The sequence below is a fragment of the Mirounga angustirostris genome, unplaced genomic scaffold (genome assembly GCF_029215605.1).
Source record: "Mirounga angustirostris isolate CCGP_5_RB_7025 unplaced genomic scaffold, mMirAng1.0.hap1 SCAF_13, whole genome shotgun sequence".
NCBI classification, from domain to species: Eukaryota; Metazoa; Chordata; class Mammalia; order Carnivora; family Phocidae; genus Mirounga; species Mirounga angustirostris.
Window position 1 is genome coordinate 36253595 of NW_026991721.1, and position 17969 is coordinate 36271563.

A 17969-nucleotide genomic window follows, 5' to 3' on the forward strand; every position below is an offset into this window, starting at 1 on the left:
CATGAGTGAAATCATATGGTATTTGTCTTTCTCTATCCTATTTCACTTAGCATTATACTCTCTAGTTCCATCCATGTTGTTGTAAATGGCAAGATTTCATTCTTTTTATGGCTGAATAATATTCCATTGTGTGTGTATGTACTTTATCCATCTTCTTTATCCATTCATCCATTAATGGACACTTGGACTCTCCATAATTTGACTCTTGTAAATAATGCTGCTCTAAACATAGGGGTGTATGTATCCCTTCGAATTAGTGTTTTGTATTTTTGGGGTAAATACCCCGTAGTGTGATTGCTGGGACATAGGGCAGTTGTGTTTTTTAACTGTTTGAGGAGCCTCCACACTATTTTCCACAGTGGTTGCACCGATTTGCATTCCCACCAACAGCGCAAGAGGATTAATTTTTTTCTACATCCTCACCAACACTTGTTTCTTGTGTTTTTGATATAGCCTTTCTAACAGATATGAGGTGAAATCTTGTTGGGATTTTGATTCGCATTTCTCTAATGATGGGTGGTGTTGAGCATCTTTTCATGTATCTGTTGGCCATCTGGATGCCTTCTTTGGAGAAATGTCTGTTCACATCTGCTTCTCATTTTTTTAATTGGAATATTTGCTTTTTAGGTGTTGAGCTGTATCAGTTCTATATGCATTTTGCATACTAGCCCTTTATCAAATAGGTAATTTACAAATATCTTCTCCCAGTCAGTAGGTTGCCTTTTAGTTTTGTTGATTGTTTCCTTTGCTGAGCAGAAGCTTTTTATTCTGATGTAGTCCCAATACTTTATTTTTGCTTTTGTTTCCCTTACCTCAGGAAACGTATCTAGAAAAATGTTGCTACAGCCAATGTCAGAGAGATTACTGCCTGTGCTCTCTTCAAGGATTTTTATGGTTTGAGGTCTCACATTTAGATCATTAATCCAACTTTTTATTTTTGTGTATGGTGTAAGAATGTGGCCCTGTTTCATTCCTTTGCATGTTGCTATCCAGTTTTCCCAACACCATTTGTTGAAGAGACTGTTTTTTCCCTTTGTATATTCTTTCTTGCTTTATTAAAGATTAGTTGACCATATAGTTGTGGGTTTATTTCTGGGTTTTCTATTCTGTTCCATTGAGCTATGTGTCTATTTTTGTGTCACTACCATCTGTTTTGATTATGAAAGCTTTGTAATATAACTTGAAGTCTGCAATTCTGATACCTTCAGCTTTGCTTTTCTTTTCCAAAATTACTTTGGTAATTCAGGGTCTTTTGTGGTTCCATATAAATTTTAGAATTTTTTGTTCTAGTTTTGTAATGTAAATGGTGTTGGTATTCTGACATGGATTGCATTAAATGTGTACATTGCTTTGGGTAGTACATACATTTTAACAATATTTGTTCTTCTAATCCATGAACATGGAATGTCTTTCCATTTACTTGTGTCATCTTCAATTTCTTTCATCAATATTTTATAGTTTTCAGAGTACAGGTGTTTCACTTCTTTGGTTAGGTTTATTCCTATTTTACTACTTTCGGTGCAGTTGTAAATGAGACTGTTTTCTTAATTTCTCCTTCTGCTTCATTATTATTGTATAGAAATGCAACAGATTTCTGCATATTGATTTTGTATCCTGAGACTTTAACTGAATTCATTTATCAGTTCTAGCAGTTTTTCAGTGCAGTCTTCTGGGGTTTTCTACATAATATCATATTGTCTGCATATAGTAAATGTTTTACTTCTTTCTTACTGATACGGATGCCTTTTATTTCTTTTTGTTGCCTGATTGCTGTGGCTCGTACTCCTAGTACTAGTTGAATAAAGTGGTGAGAGTGGACATTCTTGTCTTGTTCCTCACCTTAAGGGGAAAGCTCTCAGTTTCTCCCCATTGAGTATGTTGTTAGCTGTGGGTTTTCCCACATATGGCCTTTATTATGTTAAGGTATGTTCCCTCTCAACTTACTTTGTTGAAGGTTTTTATCATGAATGGATGTTGTACTTTGTCAAAAGCTTTTTCCGTGTCTACTGAAATAATCATATGGTTTTTAGCCTTTCTCTTACTGATGTGATGTAGAACACTGATTGATTTGTGAATATTGAATTACCCTTACATCCCAGGAAGAAATCCCACTTGATCATAGTGAATGATTTTTTAATGTATTGTGGACTGTTAGCTAGTATTTTGTTGAGGATTTTCTGTCTCCAGAGCCTTACATATCTCAGAATGCAGCCTTGTAGGCAGGGCCCTTCCTCCAGAAACTGTTCGAGTCTCTGCCTTCATTACTTCCTGACCCTATGTTACCCACTCTGGTTTTTCTACTCTATATTAAGGAAGGCAATTCTCCTCCCTTCAGATTCTTCTCTGCCATTCTCGGTCTTACAAAACCAGACTACGTATTAGAGTCACTTGGACCTTTAAACAAACTGGAGCCAGGTCTCAGTCCTAGACGAAATGCACATCAAAATCTCTAAGAGTATATCCCAACATTGACTTTTTCCCCCCATGTCCTGAGTGATTCCAACCTGAGCTGAGGGTTGAGAACCTCTGCACGAAAACAGGCAGGAGTTTGGAATCCTGCTTTCAGTACTGTCACATCCCTCCTCTGGAAGGGGAGGTGGGTAATGGAGCCAACTACCTATTTAGAGGAGAAAAAAAGAAAAAAAAAGAAAAAAAAAGGGGGGAGGGGACAAAACAAAGGAGGTGGGGGGACATACCAGCCAAATCAAAGCAAGGGTAAATGTCTAATAATCATCAGAGATTTTAGTTGGATTTCAGAATATCTAAAACTCTAACTCTTGTTTTGACTTTACTTATTCAATATATTAATAAATGTTTTCTGCCATCTTTAACAAAGGTAGTTTTGCATCTTAAAGCATTTGATACAACATTTTCACTCAAGTAGAAGTAGTCTACAGATCTATTACTAGAATTTCATTCTTAAAGCTATCTCACCTTTTCTAAGACTGAGAGTCAAGTAATTAGTAACTTATCCCTTTAATGCTGCCAGACAGTCAAAAGTAAGAACAAGCATGTCCAAAACAAGCACATGCTATGTGCTTTAAAGATAAGGATAATCAATAGGAATTTTACTACCATGCTCTATCATGTTGCAGAATATTCTATTTTGGCTCTATTTCATATGGCTCTGCTCAATAAAACGACATCAGGTACCTCGTATTTCAAAGTGTTCTTTATATAATCAACCTTAGGAGAAAAGCTTTTTTCAGAAAACTGGTCTAAAATTTCTAACAGTTACTTCTTACTCCTAAATCTTTTAAACCGTTGCCTCACCTCTTTTCATTATAAGATGCTTAATTGAAACCACTAAAATTAATGTACTATATCAAACTTTAAGTTTTTTTGAAGTATTTCAAACATATACTTCCTTCAAGCTTTCTTCCATGCCAATATCAAGAGAATACAAATCCTTTGAGCAAGGTAATAGAACTCATATGGGATATAGGTTATCTCACTTCTTTCTTTTATTTCTTACCTTCATGGGAAGCTTTTGGCATAAAATTGAATGCTTACCCATTACTGTCAAGTACCTGTCTTATTGCTGCATGCTTTTGTCATAAATCACAGGTATCCTGCTTTCAAGCTGCCTGAGTATCTAATGATAACATCTTATCAAACAAGCTAAACACGGGCAGTTTAACTGCGGATAAATGAAAGTCAGGGACCAGTAAATCAAGGAGTCTGACCATTGCAAAAATCAAAAGGTACAGAGAAGAGAAAAGCACCCCACCAGCCCAATTTCAGGGAATCCTCCAATTTCAAAATTCATAAAAGAGCAAGGGCAACCCAGGGGTCTCTTACAGGAGAGAAAGTGATGTAGACTCACACAAATCCTAAGGCCAAAAACTGGCCCAAGCATCAAATGCTTTCGATTTCACCCTTCCAAAGGGCAAGGGAAACCTTCCTAGAAAAAAGTACAAAGCCTCGTATAGAATACGTGGTCATGTCAGGAAATCCCCAGCCTCTAAGTATAAAAATTAAGTTATAACACATTTTTTTTATTGTTATGTTAGTCACCATACAGTCCATCATTAGTTTTTGATGTAGTGTTCCATGATTCATCGTTTGTATATAACACCCAGTGCTCCATGTAATACATGCCCTCCTTAATACCCATCACCAGGCTAACCCATTCTCCCACCCCTCTCCCTTCTAAAACCTTCAGTTTTTTCCCGGAGTCCATAGTCTCTCATGGTTTGTCTCCCCTTGTGATTTCCCCCGTTCATTTTTCCCTTCCCTCTCCTAATGTCCTCCATGCTATTCCTTATATTCCACAAATAAGTGAAACCATTTAAGTTGTGGTTAAGTATTCTCAATGTTAAACCCTCCTTATTTTCCCATGAGATATGATTTTTTTTCAATTTTTAATAAGATAAAAAGGGGGGAAAGAGTTAAAGTTTCTTTTTTGTTTGACACATTGCCTTTCCCCTCCAGCATCAAGTTTAACATCTTTTATTGTCACAGGTGCAATCTTTCTAAAAGGACCATGGTTATCAGCATGAAGTTTGGAATGGCTATTTTAGGGTTTCTTCTTTGGACCTTATAAAGGACTAACAACTAACATGGGATTAAACACCCAATACTCATCTAAATACTACTGACTTTCAAGAGGCAAGACTTTCAATTTGGCAAACATTGGAACATTTTTGATAGTGAATATACATTTGAGTTTTTTCACGTGAAGATGTTGCCTCATAAATCATGATATCTCTGGGCACAGCGGTCATTTATCACTATTCTCAGTGACCATATTTCCTAATACTCATGACTAATACTAATGATGTATTAGATATATGAATAAATGAATGAAATGGGTGAATCAATCATTCAATAATCAATTACCAAAGTTGATAGATCTTCTTTACTTCTAGGCTCACTAATTTTTAGTTGAATCTAATTTTTCAGTATTACTACTGACCTCTAGGGCAGTTAGGGTCAAGCTAAATGGCATACTAAAAGAAAGAAAACAGTGACCTTGACATACTTAGAAAACTAACAGTAGCAGCAGATACTAATTGATTTGGGACGGAGTCTAGAATGAACTTTGGAAATCAGGAATGCCAATAATGAGAAATGCTGTATCAGGAACTTGGGGCAAACAAAGGATGCCTTCAAGTCTGTCAATTTCTCCAGCAAATGGTCTTTAGAAAATGAAACATCTGAAAAGACGCCTTACAGTGGCCAACATCTATTATATACCTTACTTATTACCATAGACAAATAGCCACTTAGAGGAAGAAGTCTTTGCCAATAAAGAAATGACAGAGATTGGAGGTGGGGACCTGATCTATCTTGGAGAGCAAAGAGCACCTTTGGCCTAACAGGCTTACCAGGAACCAAGGTAAATATCAGAGTTCCAACTTACTATGCAAGCACCTAATGGAGGTCCTGGGATCTGGTCTAGAGGAGAAATGGCAGGGAGAATGCTTGTCTCTTAGCTCTCTGCACTCCCATTCATATTCCAGACTGTAAAATCCTACCCTAATCCATTCACTGCATGTTAACGTGAGTTAACTCCAGTAGCTCCTTGTGGCTTGCAAAAACACTCCACACACACTATTCTGGAAATCAATCCACTTTTTCTTATTGCACTTTGCTTGTCCTTCCATCATAGCACTTAGTACAGATATGCTTAATATCATCATCATGTTTTTGAGACTACTTTCTCCAACAGACTCTGTACTGTTGGGGGGGAAAGGGTTATTTTAATAAACAGCTCCTGTTAAAGGAAACAAAATCTGTTGAGAATCTATTAAGTGTAAGTCACTACGTACTCATTAGCACCATTCACCAAGTATTTCTGGTTTTCTTAACCTTCTAGGCACAAAGTAGAACTGCATTTCTTCATCCCCTTGTAGTTGGCTGGGTACTGGTGACTAGCTCTAGTCAACGAGCAGAGTGTGGAAAGGGTATGTGTGACGCTCTGATAACAACACTGAATGACTGTTTCAAGACCCTCCAGGCTCTTTCCCATCTTGGTGACTGGCAATGTTCATAATACTGACTGTTCCATCTGCTTGTACCCCACAGTAATTATGATGAGCAAAGCACCCTTCCTGTTGACCAGTGAAAGACAAACAAAACCTTGTTATTTTAAGTTAGTCGTATTTGGGGTTGTTACTGCAGAACATCCTATCCTGACTGATGCAAGTGCCTGCAAGTGCCATGATAAATGTTTTCATATATACAATCTGATGTTCACAATAACCTAAGAGCTACGTATAACAGGTAAAGCAGATACAGCAGATATGAGCTGTATTTTATAAATGAAATTTAGAGAAGTAAATAGCCCAAGGCTAAATAGTTTTGTTCATTCCTTCATTCAATAAATATCTGTTGAGCACGGCACTCTGCCAGGCTATGCTCTCCACAACCCCAGCTCCTCCAACTAGGTTATGTTTTAAGTAGCAAAGATAGGGAACAAAAGAAAAAAGGTCCCAACTCTCAGATCTTACATTCTAATAGAGAGAAATTTTTGAAAATCACATATAAAAAATAAAAATTCTACAAGGTAATAAGTGATAGAAAATTAAAATCAGGTGATAAGATAATGGGTAGCTAATTATATAAATCAGAGAAAGTCTCTCTGAGCTGCTTTTTTTGGGGAGGGATGCTTGGGTACCCACTGACACCCACATCCTTGTCTTTTACTCCAGTAACACAGTTTGCTTTCTCAAAGTAATTCTATAAATAATACATTTTCCATCTCATTCCATATATAAACCACCAGGCAGGCCACCTATCCTTAAGAGGCATTCAACAAGCACGGAGCTCCGATCTTCCTTCCTTTGTGAAAAAAGTAAAGCAGAGGTGGTATTCTTCTATTATTTCAACAAAGCCTTTCTACACAGCAGGGCCTTAATCAAGGTTTACAGAGTTGCATGAAATGTGCTGTTGTTGTTAGGAGGATATTCACTGGTTCCTTCTAATCTTAGGGTTAAGTTAAATCATAAGAACAAAGAAACAATCATATAAAACAGCAGATGTTTAGACTGTTTATTGGTCCAAAAGAGTTTTGCATCCCCTTTAAAATGTTTAGCTCTCAGCATGCTGTGTTGATGCAATCTCTTTTTTCTCTAGGAATTTTAGTTCTACTACATGAAAGATAAAGGAGATTGGCCATCTGTGGCCATCAGAAACCTGTATTAATCTCACATCACCAGTTTCTTAGCCAAAAAATAGTAACATAAATACACAACAATCAATGGGAAAGGTTATTTGGACATAGAAACATGCTCCCTAACTTTGGCAACTTTTTGCGCTTCTGTAAAGGTCCTTGGGAATAAAATACACTAAGAGTGGCAGTCCATTCTGAGTGAAAAATTCAGTTTATAGGCCACTGTTAATAGAACAAAAAAAAAAAAATGCAGGAGTCAGGGAGAGGTACAAAATGACTGAAATTCTGTGTTCGAGGGGCACTTTTCTTATAGATTACAGATTGGTCATTTAAAGACATTTGACCAAAAGAAAAAAGACTCAGAACTTTCTACCATCCTTAATCAATTTACTGTTCATACCTCCATATACATAATTGGAAGTATATTGGAACCCCCAAACCAAATGCCCCACAAAGCCAGCATTGCTCACATGAAGGCACCGCCCATATCCCTAGAATGCCAGCTTAGTGCTGAGAGCCCTGCCATATAGCGGAAACTGACCATCAGCATATGTCAATCCAGAGTCTTGACTGGCCCCCATACATGCCCAATTCCTGTCCGCCAGGTACTCCCCTCCCCCTCTCAATTTAATCCTCGTCTTTCCCAATGGGAACAAAGTACATTTTCTTATGTACAAAAACATTTCAGCATGATAGAAGAAAAATAGTTTGATACTTTTCCATTCTTAAAACTGCTATCTCTAAGTCCACTGGGAGTAGAAATAAATTACGCAGGCAAAATTTCTTTTACCACTTCTTTCTCCAAAGGGGAGGGGGAAATAGTGCAAGAGAAAAACTAGCTGGGTTACAGTAGTACCTAGCACACTTAGAGTTAAAATGAACAACACACATATGGTACAGAGAAGGACTGAACCAGAAAAACAGTGTTGCTTCTTCCTGCTCACCTGTGCAAGAGAAGTCATCCACTCGGATGTAGCCTGGGACACAGTCACAGCGATATAACCCAGCCAAGTTTACACACACGGTATTGGCATGACAGTAATGCATCTTAGCTGCACACTCATCAATATCTGAAGGGGAACAAAAGAAGCAACATCACAGTTAGGTGAATGAACTTTATTCAGTGTGATCATCTTACAATGCAATTTAAAAAGGCAAATGCCCATCAAAGCTAAGAGAAAAAGCAAGATGCAGTAAACACAAAACTTAAATGCAAATTCGACTGCATTCAGGTTCATTAGATCCCATCTTGAGCTGAAAGTATTTCGAGAAAGATGCATGGTGAGATGTTAACAGTTAAGAAACCAAGAAGTATGAAGACTGAATCTGCTCTTCAATCTTAGTCAGTTAGTCTCTCACCAAGAAGGATGCTGGATTTAAACATCCAAAATCAAGGAGTTCTGTGTCCAGTGAGTTGATACCAATTAATATTTATTAGGTGTCCACTGTACATGCTGTAGCTTTTATCAGAGAGATCAAGGGGATCCAGGCCTCTCTGCTCATGTGTCTTACTAAGACACGCTTTAATCCATCTGTTAAAAAATGATGGCGCAGCCAGTTTCTCCCACGTTGTATTGTGAATACAGACAACAGCTGTTGTCTAATGCAAACTGAAATCTTTCATTCCTTGACCTGGAGATCCTTCCCATGTGACAGAATGGGCTGATTCAACAAAAAGATCTTTTTCTCTCTGAAATGGAGGTCAGAGCATCGCCAGCTTCCTCATAAACATTCATGGTAAGAACTGAAATAACCTACAACCGTAAGTACAGACTTGAGTCTTTTCTGGAAGCTGTTTTCAGAAATGCCTTAAGTGTTCATTTTACTCAGAGTGCTTATGGAGATGGAGAGGAAAGGATCACAGCACAGCATGAGGACCTAACACAATGAGAGTTCTGGTTCTTCCATTTACTAGTTTGTGACGTGCATTTAACCATGCTGAGTCCCAAGGTTCTCATCAGTTTGTCATACAGGCCAGTTCTAAACCTACTGCTTTACATCTTTAAATTCATTATCTCATGTAATTCACATTGAATTCCATGATCCAAGCACATGCAGCACTACTTCTGAAGTCTAGAAAATTGAGGCTTAGAGAAGTTAAATATCTGGCACAAAGTCATCCTGTTAGAACAAGCTATACCCAGGATTTGAACTCAGAAGTCAATCTCTTATTTACTATGATTCACTTCATGAAAGCACCTTGAAAATGACAGTCAACCATAGTGTTACCATTAAGGGAATCACCAAAGTCTGTGCTCGCTTCGGCAGCACATATACTAAGGTAATCACCAAAGTCCTAAGGCACTTCATGTGTAGAAACAGAGGATAAAAACAGCTGTGTGGGGTACTAGGAATCTCACTTATTTTAAAAATAAAAATGGATCGACTTATTTCTTAATAAAACACACTTAAAAAATATCAGATTCTTTTCAGCACTAAAGATCTGCCAGCCCATAAATAAAAGTTACTGTGGAGTAATTGAGGTCCTAGAAAGACACACAGTTAGCAAGACTTGCTTAACTGTACGAACAAAACACCAGAAATCACTGAAATGCTTCAGGCAATGAAGTGTTCTACTTATACAAGATCATGTTCTTCCAAAAACGATCCAAGACAATGCACAATTAAAATAAATGGACAACCGAATATAAAAACTATATAAGATCCTATCAAGCTGGGGTATGAAGGGAACTCTCCCACGAATTTAAGACAGAATAGTAACTGCACATGAGCACGAGGTGTAGTTCAGATCTTTCTGGCACCCAGGGCATTAGAATTCTTTAACAAGTCAATACCTGACATCATTTAAGCATTTTGCTTCACAGAACAGTGGATATCACAAAAGTCGAGAGGAAAAGGGTTTCAGGAAAGGAGTAATGATCACTTTTGTCATTGGCTAAGAAGCTGAATAAGATCAAGACATCACTAACCAGTGAAGCAATTTACTGGTGACCTTGACCAAAGAAGAGTAGATTTGGGAAGGTGGTGGAGAAAAGCCTGACTTGAGTCAATTAAAGACAGGATGGAAGAGGAGGAAATAGAGACAGAAAAACAAGGCAAACCTTTTGAGATTTTTTTCCCATAAAGAAAAATGGGGTAGTAGTTCTGGAGACACTTGGTGTTGAGAGAGTCTTATTTCAGGATGGGAGAGATCACAGCACGTTTGTACGCTTTGGGGAAGGATTCAATATGAGTGATGCAAACTGATGATATAGAAGAGAGAGATCATTGCAGGAGCCAAATCCTGGGGGGAAGCAGTGCACAGATGGAACAAGGCATCTCTACAACAAGAACAAAGCCGAGATAAGGGAAGACGTGGAGATGGGTTGGCATAGTTGGTGGTAAGATGAAGTCACTCTCCTTTGCTTATTTTTATTTTCTCAGTCAAATGAAAAGAGAGGGTAATGTCTGAGAATTAAGAAAGGGAGGAGGTATCAGATATTTAAGGAGAAGGGATAAGGTATTAAATAGTCATGTTGATAAAAGGGAACAAACATTTACTCAGAGCATATAGTACAGTGGCTGAGGAGCTGCTGTGATTTATGATCACGAATGAGTTAAGTCAGAGCAGTCAGCATGGCCATGTGTTTTTCTCCAGTTTCATTCAGGTATTTGGGGGCAGTAGAAGGGTAACTGGGAAGTTTGGTGTGACCAGAGATGCGTTTTTATGCAGATATAATGAGTAAACAGATACAAGGGAATTGAGGGTCTAAAGAAAGAGATGATGATGATGAGGTGCCAAGGAATCTTGGCTATTGAGGAGAGATGTGAGGACATGAAGATGGAGATAGACAGTTGAAATGGATTGGGTATTAGGGGTGGGCACTCTGCTGTACTTCTCAGATCTCACTTCAGAACTAAAGAACTTAATCCCCTAGCTAATGGGAGTATTGCCTGCTAACAATCATCAGCTGTTATCCTTTTAGGGAAACTGTCCTTGGCTAATGAGAGATAATATAGTCACAGTCAGTCACACTTTCATCCTGGGAGTGAGCTACAACAAAGACTGCTTCTCATTTACCCCAGCTCAAGATAATTCTAAGGGACCATCCAGATTTCAGAGCACTCAGTGAGATTGAGCTAACTTCTCCCTCTGTCCAATCCTGCATTCTTCCCTTCCTCAGAGGCCTTCATCCCAAGACCACTCCCTAATAAACTTCCTGCATGCCAGCCTCCATCTCAGAGTTTGCTTCTTAGGGAAACCAAACTGCAGTTTCCATGAGGGTACTAGAATGCATGAGCTAGAAAGCGAGGAGACGGGGTTATAAAGTGTGTGCTTGACATTAATATTTTGGAGCTGATTCAATTACTGTTGATTTTAAGGTATTTTGTGCAATGATGGGGGAGTGGAAGAATAGATCATTGTAAGTGAGAGGCTGGGAATACCAAGAGAAGCCAGGCATTGGAGGGAGTTGGTTGGCATTAGTGCTATTCCTCAAACATTACCAGTTTTTCTCTTTCTGGGCACATCATACAAATGTACTGCCCCATCCTCTTTGAAGTTAAGCATAGCTATATGACCGGGCATGATGTCTGAGCAAAGCATACCACCTCTAGGGGGAAAGATAAAGAGCCAGCACCTGGCTTACCACATTTTCCTGTCCCTGCTTTGGAAATCATGGAAGCACAGAGATGGAGACATTCTCAGCCTGGGTCCGTGAGTGAGGAGTAGGCAACCAGACAAGGCTGATCAACATGTTGCATGAGCTACAAATAGGCTTTTGTTCATTTAAGCCGTCGAGCCCACCCTGGCTGGTAGAGGGGTGACTAGGAAAGGCATCTAAAAGAAAGAGATCATTAAACTTGATCTTAAAAGATGCACAGAAATTCACCAAGTAGAGACCGGAGGTGGGGAAAAGTAAGGGAAACTCCAGAGGCTAAACTTGTTGTCTCTGTAGAGTTACGAAGGGAGGGAATCACTGAGTCATGAACATTAATTAGCCTTCTACTAGGCCCTGAAGCAGAGGATGAACAAAATGCCACCATAAACCTAACAGCCTGGCAAGACATTGGGCGAAACTTGTAAGTTCTACCAAGAACGGGAGACCTTTTAACAGGGGGACTGGACGTGGTCTGAGAGGGCCAGAGGAGCAGTCTCTATGGACATGATGTTTCACTGAACACCTAAAACAGAAGTGAAACAGGTGAAGGGGAGAGGAATAACATACCAGACAGAGAAGAATGTTGGAGAAGAATTAGGGGAAGGAGCTTTGTCTATTTAAAGTGAAACTGGCAAGATAAGCTCAGGCCAGATCCTGCTGAGCCTTGTGGGCCATAGGAAGGAGTCTAGACTTTAATCAAGGCAGGGGCACAAACCAATTTCTGTTTTTAAAATACCACTCAGCTGTAGTGAAGAGAATGGACTGGAGCTGGCCAAGCTGAAGGCTAAATCACCTTGGTATTTTACTCTCAGAGATGTAGCCACACTGAACTCCATCTCATTCTGCCGGGATACCCAGACATTCTTTAGGATGAGAAACTAGTCAGGACTTGCCTTAGAGTCAATTCAATCTTCAGCCCATGGGCCACAGCTGCCAACCAGGCTGCTGACTACAATGAATGTTTCCCTGTCATGGACCCTTGTCAGCTCCTCCCAGAGAGAAACTCCAGGCTCATTTCCCTTAGTCCACTGGTTAACTGATGAGAGGCATCTGCCTCATCTCGATTTGAAGGAGTTACTCGACTGTAACAAGCTTATTTGGACTCAAACTGCCAAACCATCCCTTTGTTTCAGAGGATTCTAAGACCCTGAATAAAAATATTTTCAAAAACAGGGCAAGGGGATGGTTAGAAGATCCCAGGGAGGGGGCGCGTAGGTGGCTCAGTCGGTTAAGCGACTGCCTTCGGTCAGGTCATGATCCCGGGGTCCTGGGATCGAGTCCCGCGTCGGGCTCCCCGCTCTGCAGGGAGCCTGCTTCTCCCTCTCCCACTCCCCCTGCTTGTGTTCCCTCTCTCGCTGTGTCTCTCTGTCAAATAAATAATAAAATAAAATAAAAAAAAAAAAAGATCCCAGGGAGAATTTCTCACATAAACTTCTTCAACCTTTACTCTCTACAAGGCACACAGGACCCCATGCCATATATCCCCACTGCTCCGATGAGGTGTCTTTGAGCTGGTTTCATTTTCACTTCATACCACTGATAATTTCAACTCTTGCAGAGCTCATAATTTCCTGGTACCAGTCCAGAAAAAGACAACACCAAAATAGAGCAGAAAAGTTGACAAACGTACCAGAAAATTAAACTGTTACAACCTTATCTTTGTTGCCTATCCCCCATTATGCAAACACCAGATATAAAAATACCTGACAGTATAACTAATGCAGAGGGGAGGGAAAAAAATTGTCAAGTGTTTAGAGTCATCTAGCTGGGTCCCTTGAGGCAATAATACAGAAGAAAGGAAGGAATTGAGAATTTCCCCGTTTTTAGGAAGGGGTTGGGGATGGACTAGCAACACATTTGCCAAAACAAAGATTGCCTCGTCCTCAGGGAAAGGCACAACCCCGCAGACAGTTTTGATAGGACTCAAGAGTGCTTCAGAAGGAAATCTGATTATAGAAAGAATCAAAACAGAATTAACGAACATCTTCAGAGTTGCGATATCCTGAGAAAACAATCTTGAGAACTAGTGAACTGAGATTTTTAATATAAACCTAAGACAAACGGTGCTTATTGCTCAGAAAGATTCTGAAAGGTAATGAATAATTACAACAACGAGCAAATAAACACCAGACAGAACTCCCTAATGAAAGAATGAACTGATGCTCACAGAGAGAAACGCATAGGGCCCAAAGCATCAAAGATTTTAACCTGAAAGCCATCTGACCTTTGCCCAGGTGGTGCGGGTGCTCTGCCTGAAGCCTATTTCTTTCTCAAGCAATGGTCTCTCCAGGTGTGACGTTCAATCCAAATCCAGGAGACAACAAGAGGCTCAGCCTAAGGCTGAACCTCAAGGTGGGGGCTGGACGCACTCTAGTCCAGGTTCAAGTTAAAGGTCTCAATCAGTCTAAGAAGTTTTTATAAGAATAACAGTTAACCTAATTACTGGAAGGATGAATGGATTAAAAAAAAAAAACTGCACAATTAGGCACAGGGTAATACCAAGAAGAATATGAGGTTCAATGTGTATAACCTCAGAGGGTAAAACTAGGAACAGCCGCCTGGCACCCGGTTAGTACTCATTTTTATGAGTATTTCTCATAGATGTCATTTCTATGTATTAAACACTGTGCTACGTACTCACCAGATAGCGTCTCATCACTCCATTTATTCTTCTTGAAGAAAGTAGGTAGCTCCATGTCATGATGAGGGAACGCAGTTCAGAGATTATTAGGTCACTTGCCCAAGGCACAAAGTCATAAGCCTAAGAGCCTGGGTTTGAATACACATGGTCTGATTTCAAAGTTGGCACAGTCCTCACTGCAGCATTTCTAGCCCTCAGTGATGATTCAATCCTATAACTCTGTTAGATACATCTGATGCGGCCAGGAAGCATATGGAAACAAGTAGATCTCCAAATTCTATGTCTGTGTGCAAAGCTTTTCCTAACATTTGTTCTGGTATTATACTCTGTTGGAAGAGCGATGCTACACCATGCATCACTGGTTCTTTGGCTCTTTTAAATCACTCTTAACACTTTCACACTTTAGGCTCCAGTGACCCAGAGCCCCAAAACAGGTAGCAGCATTCTGCTCCCACCTTGAACCCACAGCTTGATACAGTCTCTATGCCGGTTGCGCAAGACTGATTGCCTCCTCTAGGATTTGAAACTAGAGACAAAGGCCTGGTTGTTTTTTCTTTTTCATATTTTTCGAGAAACATCTATAAATCCCACTGCAGTATATATCAGCTCGAGTATAATGGGGCTCAAATTACGATTCATTCGTATAGATTGCTTGTCACCTTTGAAATACTGGAGCTCATCTTCTGGTGGTCTTTTGAGGTAATAAAAATACATGATTTATGTCCCTCCCCAGGATGGTGAAGTAGTTTGTTTTCATTTTAAAAAGGTATACTTATGGACTTTAAAATGAAACTTGATGTGGCATAATGATTCTTCATATATCACCAGCCTCCATCTGCATAAGAGTTCAGAGCAAACATAGAACCGAATTTGGCATTATCATCATTAAATTAGAGTGCAGGGTCTGGGTAGCAAAGATAGAAGCAAATGCAAAGAATTCTCTTGATAAAATGGTGTGTTCTACTCAGACTTGTTTGTAAGAATTTCCTAGAAAAAGGCAATATGGAAAAGGTTGGAGCTAGGGGGTTGGTACGAGGTGGTTATGCCTACTTCTCGTGCATATTTAAAAAGGAAACAGGGGCGCCTGGGTGGCTCAGTTGGTTAAGCAACTGCCTTCGGCTCAGGTCATGATCCTGGAGTCCCGGGATCGAGTCCCGCATCGGGCTCCCTGCTCAGCGGGGAGTCTGCTTCTCCCTCTGACCCTCCTCCCTTTCGTGCTGTCTCTCATTCTCTCTCTCTCAAATAAATAAATAAAATCTTTAAAAAAAAAAAAAAGGAAACAGAATGGGGAAAAGCAAACCAAGATTTACTGAGACTGTGCTCTGTTGCAAGCACTGTAGATATCCCATCTCATTATTTCCATCCCATGGACTAGCATCGGAAATTACATATAGAGTACCTAGAGTTTCAACCCAGGTCCCTGTGACTCCAAGAAGCATACTTGTTCTACTCTTGACTGCTGGACCAAAAGCACTGGATTGACCGTCAAGAGTCAGGTTATGTTCCTGCTTTTTCTATTAGCTAACTATAGCACTGGCAAGTCACTTTTTCTTCTCTAGACCTTGATTTTCCCATCTATACAATCAGGGAGTTGGACCAGAGAGTAAAGACCACCTGCCCCCCCATCCTAAAGTTCTTGACATATTCAAATTTTTCTGTCCACGGATCATAAAAGCCTACTGAAGCACTTTCTCCCCTCTCTCCTCCTGTTTTGAGGAGCTTGATGTTCCAGAAACTTTCTCAAGACACAAGGTCTAGAGAATATTATTCAGATGACCCAAGTGTTCTTACTGTTCCTTGATACCTATTGTCAACTGAGTTGGCATCTCCTCTGAAAACCAAGAGCAGCTAGATCTAGCAAACATATATTCAGACAAAAGCATGGATTTGGGCATGTTCTCCACAGACTAGTAAATTAACTTGCAGGGCAATTCTACCAGACTTTAATCTCCTACCTTTGCAGAAATCATGAGTTATAAAAACATGGTGGCATTGGCCAGTCAGTTGTTATATTAGAATTATCAATACTCTCCCACTGTGTCAGACTGGATAATTTTTAAAATCTCTATGATCTCTGACTTGAACTGATAAAAATCCAGTCTGGTAGACAAGATATAGATTATTATGCCCTATTTCAGATGAAAGAACAGAAGTCCAGAGAAGATAGAAATAGAGCCCCAAAGGTAGACAGATAATCATTGAGATTTTAACAAAAGCAAGGTCTTCTAGCTCTGAAACTAGTGTTTTATCCAATGCTCAGGCTTCTCTATAATTATGGTTTTCTTCCTGAAGCAAGGACTATAAACCAAATGCCTAACAGAAGCCAGGTAGAAAATCTATATGCAAAATAGGTCCCTTCAACAAAGAAATACATTTTTGTCTCTTATTTTTCTTAAAACATACATCTTTCATTTTCCTACCTCCAAGTACAACAACAACAACAAACAAACAAACAAAAAATGGTTCTTTCTTTTAGGGAGAAAGCGTAGTGCAAGGCCAAGGACTCATGGAAAGTGACATTGAACCTCAGTGGTAGAAAGACAATAGCAAGAGTTTGGACTATGAATAACCAGAGTTCCAGTCAGATAATGCCATGAAGGAGTAATAAGACATCATTGAATGGCACTATGTGCTAAGTGCAGTTTAGAAACATTCAGTAAATTGTCTAAGGTCACATAGCTAGGAGATATACCTGGACTGCCAAGATAGGAATTCTGGTAGAATGGCTTCAGAGTCTAACTCTGAACCCTCTAGTACTACCTCTCAGAGACTGGGCTAGATCTCTGATCTTTCTAGAGAAGTTGCATATCCAAGCATTAATTTTTTAGAATTTGTGTTCCTTCTTTTCCCAAACATTTCAAACCAAGCAAAATATATTTATCAGGTTCAACCCATGAATGTGACTTAAAGCATGTTATCACAAGGAGATTTAGTGGAGCAAGGAAGAAAGGAGCAAAAGGAAGAAGGGAATGAGGAAGACAGGAAGGGAGGAAGACAACAAGAAGGGAGGAGGATGACAAGGAGGCATGAAGGAAGGGAAGGAGAAAGAGAAGGGGGAAAAAAATGGTTAGACAACCTAGGGAGGTGCCTAGATAACTTCTGTGGACTAAACTGTGCACCCCTTTCAAATTTATGTGTTGAAATCCTAACCTCCAATATGATGGTATTTGGAAATAGGGCTTCTGGGGGGTAATTATGTTTAGATGACACGATGAGAGTGGTGCCTCAAGAGAAGATCTATGCTCTCATATGAAGAGGCTCTAGATAGTTTGTCCTTGCTCACTCTCTGCCATGTGAGGACACAAGGAGAACACAATCATCTGTAGGCCAGGAGAGCCTTCACAAGAACCCAATCACAGTGACACCCTGATCTCAGACTTCCAGCCTCCAGTATGGTGAGTCAATTCATTTCTGCTATTGAAGCCATGCAGTCTATAGTGTTTTCTTAGGCAGCTCCAAAGTAAGAAAATGACTCTAAGTTTCTCTGTCGCCTGCTGAAATGGATTTTTACATCATCTTCTAAGATAGATGTCAAACAAATACGTCGCTTGCCAAATCAAGTATTTGCAGATTAAAAATCCAAGTAACCTTTTGGTCATCCAATGCATAA

General features: G+C 39.7%; 1 protein-coding gene across 2 annotated transcripts in view; it reads right to left on the bottom strand.

Moving 5' to 3' along the window:
* NELL1 (neural EGFL like 1) overlaps positions 1 to 17969 on the bottom strand; it is an 808674-nt gene that overhangs the window by 415016 nt on the left and 375689 nt on the right. For both annotated transcript variants that reach the window (XM_045894008.2, XM_054512010.2), the window contains exon 13: positions 8062 to 8187. In XM_045894008.2, the coding sequence (XP_045749964.1) occupies positions 8062 to 8187 (126 nt within the window). The remainder of the gene's footprint in view (positions 1 to 8061; positions 8188 to 17969) is intronic.